General features: G+C 38.2%; 1 protein-coding gene across 6 annotated transcripts in view; it reads left to right on the top strand.

Moving 5' to 3' along the window:
* Nucleotides 1–14,414, top strand: part of OSBPL8 (oxysterol binding protein like 8) — an 82,307-nt gene that overhangs the window by 39,293 nt on the left and 28,600 nt on the right. Inside the window, exon 1 of one of the 6 annotated variants that reach the window (XM_068190257.1) lies at nt 9,384–9,540. The exons of the other annotated variants lie outside the window; for them this stretch is intronic. Coding sequence (XP_068046358.1) covers nt 9,399–9,540 — 142 coding nt within the window. The 5' untranslated portion in view covers nt 9,384–9,398. Of the gene's footprint in view, nt 1–9,383; nt 9,541–14,414 lie in introns of those variants that run through there. 6 annotated transcript variants of the gene reach the window in all.

Genomic DNA, 14,414 nt, shown 5'->3' with positions numbered 1-14,414 from the left:
TTTGGTACTACACACAGCTAGCTTGGATATATTTTTTAATTCCTGGTGTTATCTCACTGGAACAGCACTTGATGTCCTCTGGCTTATGTCAAGCTTAGTCTGGAAATATTTTCTGTATAATATAAATGTAACTCGTTTATAATTTTTATTAAATTGAAAAATAAAAATTGAAAGAACTTTTTGTTATTTTCTCTCTGTACTGTGTTGCATAAATGCTGGTGTTATCTAAGTGTATTTGAATATTCTAATAAACTCTTCCTTTTAATACTGATGTTCCCACTAAGTTATAAAGTCAAACTGTAGTGTTTCTTCAGGACTTTCACTCATAGGAAAATCATTAAAATGGGCTTGAAAAGCACTTGATTGTCCTACCTCAAGCTCCTTACAGATATTAAGTTTTCTCTCCAGATTTTTTTTTCTTCTGAATATTTTAGGGCTTATATAAGTGAATTTAAGCCAGTTAGATATATTTGTGCCATTTTTAGCATCAGTCATCACTGACTTAGTTTTCCAGGTGTTCTGCTAGATAAAAGGCTGTACTTTGATGAGACAAGAAATTTGGCTTGCATTAAATTTTAGTAGAGAAATGGTACAACGTGGGTTAGGCTTCAGCAGCCCACAGTTACTGTCTGGCAGCCTATCTACGGCTTGGGAGCTGATTTTTATGGAGTGGGTTGACCAACATTTAAAAATGGGGTGAATATTCAATGGTAGTTATTCCTATGGCAAAATTACAGTGCTGGTGAAAATGTGAGCTTATTACAATGGAGAAAAAGAGATGTAGTGGAAGCCTGAAAAATATGAAGTAGAACAGAGCTTAATATGATGGAGTGAGGCTGTTGTAACTGAAATCCAGTTAACCAAGGTTTTCACTATCTGTCTGTGATATGGTATAATGAGGTAGGAAATGTTTAGATACAGAATTTTTTAGGCATTTACAAGGAACTAAATGGAAATACTTATAGTTGGTGACAACTCAAGTCATCCTTAGGAGATGAGTAATGTAAATAAACAATTCGATATGCTAGGCACAGAATAGCAGAGAATCAAAACTGAAAACATATGCTACTGTCTACAAAGAACTGATTAAATATATATGAGGGAGAACTGTGACACAAGTACTTAGCTTTTGCTGCTGGGCAGTTGGATGTTGTGCAGTGCTATTTGGCCACTTTTACCTAGGTTGTTTCCTGCTGCCTGAATAGAAAGCACCTGTGTTGCAAGGCCACTTAGGCATAGAACTTGTAGCTCAGAATCAGGTGAGTCAGAATGAAACAAAGCCCGTGATGGGTCAGTCTCTGGAACAACCACCACTAACTTTGGTGTTCATGTGGAAACCACCATGGCTGTCCAGCAGCTGTCTAGGGACAGACATGCTCGGTGACGATTTTTTGGCAAATCTACTGGAACAAGCTTAATTTGTGTAATCTGCTTGTGTTTTAAAGTAAGATCCTAATGACAAGAATTACAAATATGGTTAAAACTACAATAAGTCTTAATGCGAGGGAGGGGAGGTGAACATTTAACATCAGTTTGAGCCACTCGTCACTTATTTGGAACAAAGAGAACCATGTAATATGTCAATGTAAAGTTGTAAGTGGTATTTTATCGTTTTAGGTGTTGCTGTGTATAAATACTGTGTTTTCATTTCTGACCACAGCTCTGGATTTCAGGAAGCTTCTATTTTCCTGGCACTCTTGTGAGATGGAGCTTAGTATGTTGTGTGAGACAGAGATGGGGGTCTTCTTCTTGGAGTCCAATACAGATTTATTTTATAAATGTAAAGTACATTTTGATCTGGCAGCATTGTCTAGTGGTTGTTCAGCAAAAGTCTATTTAAAATGTCACTGTTCTATATGATCTTTGCGCTGTTTTGCAAAATATTTACAAAATCCTTGAAGTTACACTGTCCTTTAGTTCTGAGGCTGAAGTAGCTTACCTGTGAGGCTACAGACTGGCATGTGTAGGTGTGGAGGTCATACTCACTTCCATAGGAAGCTTTAGCAAGATTGTTTAATGGAAATGTATTAAAAAAAAAAAAAAAGGATGGTGGAGATTTTTCCACTATGATTTTAACTTGTTCATGTAGAAAGTTTAGAATTTTAGTGGCCAGACACTAACTCGGCCATATATAGCATTGATCCTGAGATGGACTCTTAATTTTAATTTTTGTGGATTTAACTTATTCCTGCCTTGTCCATCAGGTAGTTAACTAGAGCATCAGAATAGCCTAGTTCTGATCATAATGCTACAACTAATGTGTCTTGAACAGACTAAATGGTTATACTATGTTTTTTTGCTCAATATTTTATTTAGACTTATCAGACTTGGAGTAGGACCTAAATAATTCAGTAGCCTTTTGATAGAAACTTCAATGATTGTAGAGAGTTACTTTATCTGTGAAGCTTTGCTTATGTTTGTGGGATGGTGTGTGTTTGGGCGCCAGTGGGCAGCATGGCCTTTCAAACTCACCAAGACCATATTTTTTTAAGTGTAGTGCATATAGATGTTAGTAGTGCTAAATCATCTTTCAGTTCTAGCAGCTGACACACAGATAGTATGATGCTAATTTAACTCATATTCTGTGTTTGCATTCAGTGGTTAAAAATGTCGGCTATTAATGAACAAACAACTAAACTTTATCAAACTTAGTTTTGGAATGTTTCCTTTTTTAACCTAGCATGTGACCAAAAGGAATAATTGGCAAAATTATTTTTTTTGCAGTTTAAAAATTAACATTAAAAATACCAAGTACAAGACTGCATTTTCAGAAGTTGTAGAGCAGAACTCTGCTTGCTGATGTCATCTGTTTATGTCAAATTATCCCTAGTAAATTGAATTCCTGTAAATCTTATTAACTCAAGCATACTGATTTATTTCTTTGATAAAATGAATTAGTGCAGAAATAGTGATCACATAAATTTAATGAAAAAAGCCAGCAGTCTCCTTAGACATTATTAATAATGTTTTTAACGTATCAATATTTTCTTAAAACATATTTCAAACTTTTTATGAAGACATCACAGATGCTTAAATAGCAATATTTGTGGTAAATAGAGGAATCTAGTTAAGATAGTACTATTAAAAATTCTGTAATAGAAGGCTTGAAAATGTCAGACTTTTTGTATTTTTCCTGTCTTTATTCAAAACATCAGTGAGACGCAGATGAGGTGACAATGTGGGTGTGTCCTTGTGGGATATGTGTGCCCAGAAGAAGCCCGACAGGAAATAAGAAACAGGATCTGCCGTTCTTTTCCAGAAGAGCAGTGGTAGTTGTTAATTCAATTTGCAATGTGATTTTAAATATATTGTGTTACGTGACTGAGAAACAGAAGTGGCTTAGGTGCAGGGATGAGGGTTGACAGTGAAAACAAAATTACATGTCTACTAGCGATGATGATGATCACCATGAATTGGAAGGAAGTGAAGGTGATTTTGGGGAAGAGTAACAAAGGTCTTGGAGTTCCTGACTGGTCATCCCTGTTCTGGGTTCCTGGTGGTCTGTGTGCAAGAAGCCCTGAAGAAACAGCAGTGCATCTCCTTAACCAGCTGTCAGTGGAAGGCAAATTACTGTGGACCAGTAGAAGGAAAGATGCAGCCCTGCGACAGTGAACTCAAAGTCTTTTTGAAGTATTAGCAGCTCTGCCTGAGATGGCTGTGGTACTTGGGCACATTTCTGCCAAGGGGTCACAAGAGCCTGTTCTTTCATATGGAATGATCTTGAAGCTGGGGAAAGAAATCCCACTGCCCGTAATGCATTGAGCTGGTGAGGCTGTAACTCCACTGGGAGTTGATTACTGCTAAAATGCCAGTTTGAGCTGGTATTTTTTTTTTCAACTAGTGCTTTCAGTGTGTTAGTAATTCTTTTTGATAAGAGTATTTGGCTTGCAGATGGCAAAATCTTGCCAATCTATCTGGTTCAAAACCAAGCTGTTTCCTGGATAGTTGGGTTATATTTTATCTTAAATAGTGATTTCTGTTTTTCTTTTTACCTTTCCTATGTGTTTACTCTCTGCATGTAGGCAGACTTAGTCCTGGAGTAATTTCATGCAGTCTCCTCTTTCCCTTCACTGTGTCTGTTCTTTGAATAGAGAAGCTGAAGAATGGCTAAATAACTTACTATCTTGACACAGTAAGAACAATTTATTACGAAGCATGTCATGCTTTGTTACTTCAGTTCATCTTCCCATAAGTCTGTCTCATTGTCTCACTGCTAAAGAAGAACTGTTATAGGTCTACTTGAGGCTTTCCAAAAAGCTTTTTTCTTAATACTTCAATATTAACAATAAGTATTGCTTCTGAAGCAAGGCACCTTCTCTGAAGAGTAAATGCATTTAGTGTCGTAAAAAAATGTTAACGCTTTTGCTTTCTCCTGCCACATAAGAATTCTTTCTAAAACCTTGCAAGTCCTCATGCTTGGAGACAGTCTTTCTTGTTTTATTAGGAGGCATTTTAATTTGTCTTGCCTTGCTTTTGATGATGAGGAAGTATTTTGTAATCAGCAGTGTGTGGGAGCCATGGGCACTGGTTGTTCTTTAGGTGGTAGTAGATTAATGCCTGTTAATTCTGCTGCGGGGTCCTGAGCCTAGGGACACAGGTGGTCACTTTCCAGGTTTTCAACAGAGTGGGGAAGTGAAGCCCCAGTTCCACAAAACTGTGTAACCTATTTGGAGTAATTTAGTGATGCTTGTCTTAAATGGGATGTGAGTGAGGCTCTGGTCACAGTAGGAAGAAGGAGCTTGAGATCTAAATAATCTGATCTTAGTCTGTGTTATAAAACTGAATTTCTTGTAAAATGTTTTAAGTTCTGCTGTGTGGTTAGTCTCCTGAATACACTGTCTTGACCTTCTGCTTTCTTACTGCCATGCATACTCTGGCACATTCCTCTCTGCAAGTCATTGTGTTTATTAGAACTTGCCGTTTCTGAAATGCTACTCCACCCAGTATTTGTGGCTTGGGTAAATTGCATATTCTGCTTTTCTGTGTGGGTTATAGTTTTATGGAAGTGTGGTACTGGGTTTAAAAGACACAGCAGTGATTGATGTAAAACATCTCAAACAAGTTCTCTTTCTTCATGACAGTCTCTGCAGGACTGGCCTTCTTGAACCCCTGCCATGACTTTGAGAATTTTATAAGGGTTGAGATGACAATGTTGAAACCTGAGCAGTGAGCAGAGCTATTTACTCCGTGTGGGAGGAGCTGAACAGGCTGTTAGCAAGTGAGGAGGTGCAGGCGAGTACAGTTACCAGCAATGCATGGGGAGTCTTGGTGGTCATTGGTCACCACTCTCAGGCTTGCCTCTGGAATTACTCCTCAGCTAAACTGCACTGGACTTGGGAATACCAGAGAACAGAAGACTATTTGGTGAAAGAAATTTACCTCTCTCAACTACTCTCCAACTTGTAGCCTCATGGTTTAGGTATAATTTTTTTCTGAATCAAATATCAATGCTGAAGGCAAGTATATCTTTAATACCCTTTATATTAAATAGGAGAAAAAACACTTTTACTTCAAATCCACATGTGAAAATCAGTTGTCAGGTAAAACCTTCATAGCTATGATTGTCAACCTGTTTGCTTTTTCTGTTTTCTGCATGCTGCAAAATAATTCTCTACTGCACGCAGAGAATTATTTATGACCTTTTCACGGACTGGGGAGAGAACTCTACTGGAAAAGGTAGCAATGTTGAAATGTCAGGGCAAATTACTGTCAAAATTGCAGGGCAAGTCTGAAAAGCTTCTGCCTTCCTCTACTACACCAAGCTTTCCTTCCTCTTTCTTTTCTCTCTAGCGTTCAGAGTTTGGTTTTAAGAAGATTTTGGCTTTTCCTTGGGTACCTATAAGGGGAAAAGGATTATTTTTTTACTTTGCATCACTATCCATAGTCTTACTACGTACTGTATTACTGCATCAGTATCAGTTTTTAGAATGTGTTAGTTATGCTAAACTTGTAAAATCTCTATGAAAAGGATCATTATAATGAAAATTCCTTATTTGGGTAGTCCAGATAAATATGTTTTGAGTTCAATTTCATTGAATTCATGCCTTTACAATTTAGAGAGATCTTTCTAGACCTTCTTTAAGACTGTGTTTTTTTCAGCTGTAAATATTTTTCCATTGGAGAAATGTTTTAAAACTAAAACCAGACTTTGTCAAAAGTGTTTGCAAGTTGTCAGAACTCCACGTATGTTCTATTTGACTTTGTTTTGTACACTGAGATTTTACATTTTGCTCCAGGCAATATCCTGGAAGAATGTCTTAAGCACGGGATTAGGATTGGTTTTTCAGCCAGCATTTACTATTTACTATTGAAGAAGCCCTGATTCAATATCTGATGTGAGAAATGGGTTCTGTCCTTTAGAAAAATAAATACATTAAATAAGTTTTGCTTCTCTAAAGAGATTGACTGAGAATGGATTCTTCCCCTTGTGCTCCCCCCCACCCTCCTGCCCCAAGATCCATGAACTAAATATTTCAGTTATGTAGGGATTTTTTTTGTGTGTATTGATATAGGTGTTTTATAAAACAGAGAAACTGGGAAACTTTTTTTCTGTTCCAGTGGCATACTTAGTCTACTGCCTCCTACGGTGACTTAAACTTTTGTTATGAAAAAGCTCATATATTAATGTATAGATACTGTGTCATGCACCTGATGCCTTTAAGCTAAAGTGCAGATACTTCGCTGTTTATGCAGGCTTTTCTGCCATGTCTGACTTACACAGTTGGACTTGCCTGTAGTTCTGTTTGTGAGTATCTGAAAATGTGTAAACCTCTAAGCTGTGTATGAGAGTGCGTTTTCTAAGTATATAAATTTTAAAGCACTCCAAACTAATATCAAAAAGATAGAAAGCTGCCTGGGATGTTAGTCTAAGATCACAAGGTCTGATTTCATCAGTAGATGGACCTATTCTGTCCGAGTTTATTTTTAGGAAGGAGAAAAGAATGAAAAGGATTTATGGGATTTTTTGGTCTTTGCAGGGGAAAGGGGTGAGGAGATGAAGGAGGAAGCTTAAATTAGATTTTTTCTTTTCCTTCTCTGTTGTAGTCGTGAGACAGAGTTATATTTTTGTAAGGGACTCAGAGCCTGTGTTGCTGTTGAGCTAAAGCAGGAGGTACTTAGAATACCTGGATAACGGCTTCCTTGACTGGAGAGAGCCTCAGAGAGGGGAAATGTAACATTATCTGTATTGAAATTCTTAATTTTATCTACCCAAAGAGTTCAGTTTCAGTTGTAAATGGAGAAAAGGGCATAGGAAGGAGAAATAAGTATTTTCATCTATTCCTGTTTACAGTTTGACTACATGAGTAGTGTCAAGGGACCTGAGAGGGCATGGACAGAAGTAAGGGAAAGGCCTTCAGGATTGTGTTGTTTCCTGAAACTCCTGGAAATACAGCTGCTCCTTAGGAACGTGAACATAAGGTGGCAGAGAAGACCCAGCTGTGGAACAAGCTGGTGGGCTGGCAGGAAGGGCCCAGCAGCTGGGGGCAGATGCAGACCAAGTGCTGTGTGGGTGTCTGATGGAGGAGCCTCCCCTGCCTTCAGTCTGTGTGACCCGGCCATTCCAGAAGAGAGAGACATGGAAAGGGCCAGATACCAGTGTCAGCAGTGTCCTGGGCAGGGTCACAGCCCTGACTCTGAAAGAGGAGATAACAGCCCCATTAACTGGGCAAGGTAGGTCTGTAATGAGAGGATACAGTTCCTTCTGTGTGTAAGGGGAGTTCTACTGCAGCTTTCTCTTGATTTTTAATTAGAAAAAAAAAATGCATATTATAAGTAGATTTGGACCAAGGTATTTGCTCTGTTTTGTAGTTAGGACAGATTTGGAGAGGTGATATGGAGCTGTGTTTATTAAAACAAAACCAAACAGAAGAAAAGCTAGTGTTCTCCCTCCTTGCATTTCTTCCTCATTGCCCTGCCACTCCACTTCTTTAGTTTTTTAGCTGCGACTGTTTCAACTGAAGGAAGTGTGAGACACAGGATTGGATAAATAGCGACAGGCCTGAATACATGGCGCTTATCCAGTTTTTCCTATTCCCTGTGCTTAAGTGAATTGTGTTTTTCATATAGTATACAGTGGTTTCTATTGATGGTCATCTGTGCCTCATCTTTGCTTTTTCTGATACATGTTTTTATCTTGTCATATATTGGGAAGTTAACTACACTTCTTTGTATAAGGTCATAGGGTAAATAGTGTTATTTGAGGGTTAATCATGTTCTGCTGCTGTTGATTTAATTTATGGCATGTGATTCACTTGGTAAGAAAAGGAGAGTATGGAGTAAGGTAAGAACTCAAGTTCTTATTTTCAAGGCAATTCTTGGTGTCCTCTTGTCCTGTTTTTAAGTAGAGAAGGTTTCAAACCTGTTTTGTCAGAAGTAAGGTTTGATGGGGAAAATGGGATGAGCAGAGAGGCACCAAATAGGAAGGAAGTTCCACATTTGCAAGAGGGTGGCTGTGCACACTAGTCCTTGCAGCAAAGAGGCTGCTGATGTAACAAGCAGTGGATGAAGGTGGTTGGGAAGAGATTATTTGACTTTGTTCTGGTAGCTGCCAGCAGGAGGAGTTTGGATCAGCATATTTCTAGTCTTGAACTACAGTTTACTGAAATACTTCTTGTGTTTAAAATTTAAGGTGGCCCATTTAAGTGTTTTATTCATTGAATAAAATATTTGGGGCATTAATAATAAAAAGCCTTTTTTGTGGAGATTATTTAGGGCAGCTCTTCCATGAGTCAGGCTGGTTTGTTTATAAAAATATGGGACAGTTTTAGGAAGAAAAAGCAATTGCCTCACTTTTTAAAGAAAAATAAGAAATGAAGATGTAGAGGCCATGGCAGTCAGTTGACAAAAGTTAGTTAGGTGAGTGCCTGAACAGGAAAGTTCAACTTGGCTGTGTAATGCAAACGATTGACTCCCTTTTCTGATTCCCATAGTATACCGCAATTTCAAACAGGGAAGCCACAAAGCTCATGAGTTGTCCTTTGTGCAGTATAAATTTGCGACTTGAAAGACTAATAGGAACTCAATTTAAAGGATCCTTAAAACATAAATACCATTTTTGTGTACATAGAAATGAGTAGGACTAAAACTGAGAGGTAAAAAATGAGATGTGGTGTGTTTCCCAGAAAAAAGGAGCTGAAGCAAAGCCATTCCACTTTAAGCATCCTAAGAGCTTTGATGAGAGGAGTATAGTGTTGCTTGGCTTGCTGCTGATTTGGCAGCCTCTGTCTCTTCACTGCATTTTTCATGTGCGCCCTTCGTTTGTTTCTTTTTTTTCCTCTTTTGTATCTTACTCATCAGAATGTGAGGTAAAAGGCTGCTACTGCAACACTCTTGCTCCAAGCAGCTTATGCTAACCAGCTTTCACAGAGAACATAATCCTTACACAAACACCTTAACTCATGAAGGAAGAAGGTCCAGTGCGACGTAGGTTTTCTTCATGTGCTGGGATTTCATCTGTCTTTTCTCCAAGAGCTGATGGCCGAAAGCTCATCCGGAATGCTTCATTTGGCGGATATAACGAGCTCTCTCCTGCTTTACCAGGTTTGTTTCGGTCTTGCATTTCTTAAAATGTACAGAAGCGAATAGAATTTCTACCTGAAATTTTCACGCTTGAATGAAAGTAATGTCGTCAGAAATCAGAGTATTCTTGTATGCATTTAGATAACCGCTCTTTATAGTGGCAAAATTTGCAGACAGGGAAAGGAGTAAGTTAGCTTTCACACTGCCACAAATCTCACTTTAAAATGCATTGGTGTATTTGAGACTGACTGGAATGTTTGTTCTGGTTGTTTAGGCTTTTAGGACTGAGGTTCTGTGATGTGGTTTATAAATGCCTTCCTCTCTTGTACTTTCCACTGCCTCCCCTGCCCCCCGCCTCCACCACAAACACATAATGGATCTACTTTAAAATTGTAAGGTACAGCAGAAGGTTTTCATTTAGCTGTAACTACTGGAAAATCTGCAGGCTGGTCATCAATGGTTTGACACAAAATGACAAGATAGAAAATGAGGACTAAAAATGTAGTCTTGCTAAATTCTGTAGTGCAAGATTTTGAAGACTTAAAACCCCTGAAAGGGCTTTAATCTCCTTCTGCTCAGATTTGTTGTTTCCTGAAAATCAGTACTGGAATATTGAAATGAATTTGTAGGTCATTGCATGTCATTGTTCATAATGTGCACTTCTGACACAGGTACCTGAATTTCAGCAGTTTATTTCAGAAAGCCTCAGTGCTTGAAAACATGTTGCAAGGTCACCCATTCCTGAAGGGAGACATAGTACAAACTGTGCATTCTTTCCAGAATTGCTCTGGATGTGTGATTTGTCTTGTGCATGCGCAGAGATGCACTTTATTGTGTAGTCCCACGGGGCCAGGATGTTGGGGGGGAAGGAAAGGGGGGAATAAAATAGTTTTCACTTTCTATTGCGTGCCTCCTGCAGCATGGCTCACTGAATTTGTAAGCCCTCGTTCTGAAGCTCCAGAGCAGATTTGGGTGCAGACCATGGGGGAGGTTGCAGACACCATGTTTTATTGAACTTTTTTTATCCTGGAATGTTTCCTTTCACTCTGTTTCAGGAAATGATTAGCTTCTACCAAGAATCTAACACTGAGTTTTATTCAAGCTGTTTATGAAATAAAAGGTCTCAAAGCTTGAAAGCATGGCAACTAGAGAGATGCTTCCTACCTTTAAAATAAATATGTGTAGTCTGGTAATTTGTGGAAAAAAGAAGGGGTCTTATTTTGTATTTGCTTCCTTTCTGTATAGAATTCTGCAGCTAAAGCTGATCACTGTTCATAAGCAGACAATGAATGCGTACTTAAAATGCAGAACAAATGGAAAGCGGTTTTTAATGAAAAAATTCAAGCGTGTACATAGAATTAAAGAGTGCTTGCTCTTTTGGAATCTTGCATATATCTCTGAAGAATTTCAACATTCCTAGCATGCTTAATGAACATTCTTTATATACTCTTTCAGATTGGGTTAGGCAAAGAGTAACTGTCTGTTTTAAATATACTCCTATAATTACAGTAATGACAGTCTTTGGGTTTTTTAAATTTTTTGTGGTGCTTACAAAAGAAAACACTTCTGTTAGAAAATACATAAAAGGACTTTGCTTACTTTTCTGATTACTTTGCTTTTGAAGTCCATGGAGGAATCTGAATTAGTTAATATGGGATTGTACTCTTAAATCTGGTTGTCAATAAGCTTTTGAAAGTCAGTCAGTTAAAAAGACTATGGTTCCCTGTGTTCAATTCTTTAAAAAGATTTTTCTTCTTTTTCTGATGTGTTTATTATATAGCACCAGTATTGATAATTCCCACTAAGTACAGCTCATAGTTCTTCCAGAAGCATTTTCCAGCTGAAGTATTTGTTCCTCAAAACTGTACATGCACACCAGTAATCAAATCAGGCTGTTCCTTTCTTTTCACTTGGAAGTCAGTAATATTGTTGCTTGGATTGCAATTTGTGATCTTTTCATGCATTGCATTGCTTTTCTACTGTTTTCTTTGTATATTTGAAAAAGAGCCTCCAGTGGATAGTAATTATTTCTTTTATGAATAAAATAGATCTGACATTAAAAAGTAACATGCTTATTTTCTGATGTATTTTTCTCACGTATCATAATTGCAGTGGCATTTATTGAGAGGCACAAAGCCATTATTCGAGATGTAAGAGTAATATGGTTGGTTTTGGCTTTTCCCTTCCTTCAAAATTGACTGAAGGGACAGATTGTGGGTGCAACTTCAAAAAATGTATGTTATGCTTGAACATTGAAATCTGTTACCTAGACAGGTTTTTTTTAAACTGTACCCTGCTACCCTCTTTATCCTAAATAATCTTTAATTTTGCAGTGTATATAGCCTTGTTTTTTGTCAACAGCAGTGTTTTGAAATTTTTTTTGTTTTGAAATTTCTTTTTCTTTTGAATTTTTTTGTGGTTTTTTTTTTGTTTTTGTCTTCATAATCTGTCTCAATCTCTAAAGCAGTACTCTTCGATTTTGTTTCATTGACCTCTTGCATGCAAGGGTTCTGGTTCCTCTGTCAGGCTCTTAAATCTCTCTGAAAGCCTATGTAGATTTTTCACCTGCAAATTTTGGAAGAATTGGTGAGTGCTCACAGTAGAAATTCACTAATGGACAGTTTCCCTTGGCTTCTGGGGTCATACCATGAACTGTAGCTGACTGCACTGGCATTGGGATCAACTTTCAGAGCCCATGGCACCTGAGCTGTTAAGATCAGGAAGGTCACACTGGGAGAAAGCCTGTTAAGGTGTAGTGTTGCTTTGAAAGCAATCGCTGATGGTCAGAACTGCTTTAGAGAGTACAGTAGTGGTGCTCCTAACTCTAAAGAGTGCTTTCAGGATTGTAGATAGAAAATGATACATAAATTCCAAAGATTCAATAGAGAGGAAATTACAGAAAGGGACTGTCTTCAACACCTGAATTTCTACATTGTGAAATATGGGCTCCCGTTATTTCATTAAAGAGCTGCTGATGGGTGGGAAAGAACAAGTAAGCTAAAATATTAAGCCCAAAACCACTACTGATAAATATTGGAAAAACTTGAAACAAAAAAAAAAAAAGCCCTTGAAGTTTGTTTGTGGAAATAAAAAACATATGTCTATTGCATCAGGGCATGTAAGTCCTTAAAACTATTGTGCTTCAGAATGCAAGCTTGGAGTTCCAGGTTCTCTTCTGTAAGAACAATCCCGACTTAGCACTTCCTTGCTGATTCCCTCTCACTAAGGCTTCTGTATATGCCATTAAATAAACAAAAATGGGAAAGTCATTAGAAAATGCCTGCGTTGCATTTTCAGTGAGATTTACTTCCTTCTGAGGAATTTCTTTTGGGCATTGGATGAGAAGAAAGCCTCTGCTATGGTTCTGGTGTGTGTTTGACCGCCTAAGACTGGCGTCAAATCCAGTAACATCTCGGTGAACTAGGGCAAGCGTAGCCTTTGAGGCTTTAGACAACCTTTGTTTCATGCCTGATAACTAGTGCTGTAGAAAAGATGCTCTTGCATTTGGTATTATATAGGAAATGTGGCTTCTGGTGTCTGGATTTTTTGTGGATTCCCTAGTACTATAAATCCTGTGGTACTAGGCATCCCAGAAGGATGCCCGTCAAGGTACTCCTTTCTTGTTGTCAAATAGTCTTCTATGTAACAGGTTTTCATTAGCTGAACAAATCTATTGCAGGTTTGTTAGAAGAACTTAAAAATGAAGGATTTAATGAACTATGCCCCAGGTGGGGCTTCTATAAGGATGTGTGAATGTTGTTTGTAAAGGTATGTAGGCCTTCCTTTCTGTGAACATAAAATGGGATATTGTACTTCGGTATATAATTTTTAAAAATCTGGTCTTACAAAGGACTATCTGCACAAGGTAATAAATATAAAAGGAGAAAAATTCTCAAAAGACTGATTACCAGACCAAAATCAAGAGGAATCTTAAGATTTCTCATGTAACCTGGCAATCAACCTAATGCCCCTTTAACTCCATAAATCTTCCTGGGATGTGTAATTGTGACAAATGAATCAGTTCTATCTTAGAGTTTCTAAGTATTATAAGTTGTGGAAGGCTGAAGATAATAATAAGAAAAAAAATTTCTACTATGGACAAAATAACCCAACACTGCTACAGAAAGTTAAAAATTCTTTCAAAGCTCATAGTTTCCCCTCACATAAACACATTCCCCTGAAGAATGTGAAATCAGGGAGTTTCTCAGGTAAGCCTTCTCATTTCAGGGATCAGAATACCGATTTTTGTTTCAAAGTCAGGACCATGCCCAGAGGGATGCTCCAAAGCACTGGTGGTGTCCATAGGTACACTGCTGGTGCTGTGTCTGTGGGTGCAGGGTGTCCCTGCTGGTGCAGTGCCCTCTCATAGGCACAGCTCTTGGACATCCTTGTTACAGGCTTCTCAGCTGCTTGGGCTGTTCTGAAATCCATGCCTGACCTCATGGTCTCATCTGCCTCCTCTTCAGAGGGTGTGTAAACGATGGCATGCTGACTTACTGAGATAAATGCTTTGTGCAATTTGTTTTATTCCTGTTTATAAAAGCATTATGCTGCCACCACCCTCTTCAAATAAAATAGATCAGCGTGTGAGATGTTGTGTCTTGTAAGCACAGGAGGCAATTTTTCTGTGAGAGGGTGCCAGATTCTAGGTATATGTTCTCTGGCACAGAGCAGCTGTGTGGCAGCACTCATACCAGTTGTGTCCCTTTTTTTCCATTGTCGCATGGACAATGACTTACTTTGCTTTTTGGGTACTGGGAAAGTGTGGGGTTTGTCACAGAAGAGGAACGTGGGATTTTGACACCTGTTTTAATATAAAGCTTTGTAGTTATGCTTCTTCAGTGTCGAGTTGAAAGTATAAATTCAAGTCTAATGTAAGGAACTTTGTCCATTTT

The sequence above is a fragment of the Anomalospiza imberbis genome, chromosome 5 (assembly GCF_031753505.1).
Source record: "Anomalospiza imberbis isolate Cuckoo-Finch-1a 21T00152 chromosome 5, ASM3175350v1, whole genome shotgun sequence".
In the NCBI taxonomy this organism is placed as follows: domain Eukaryota; kingdom Metazoa; phylum Chordata; class Aves; order Passeriformes; family Viduidae; genus Anomalospiza; species Anomalospiza imberbis.
The sequence above is the reverse complement of the archived record's forward strand: the minus strand, read 5'-3'. Positions and strand labels throughout refer to the sequence as shown.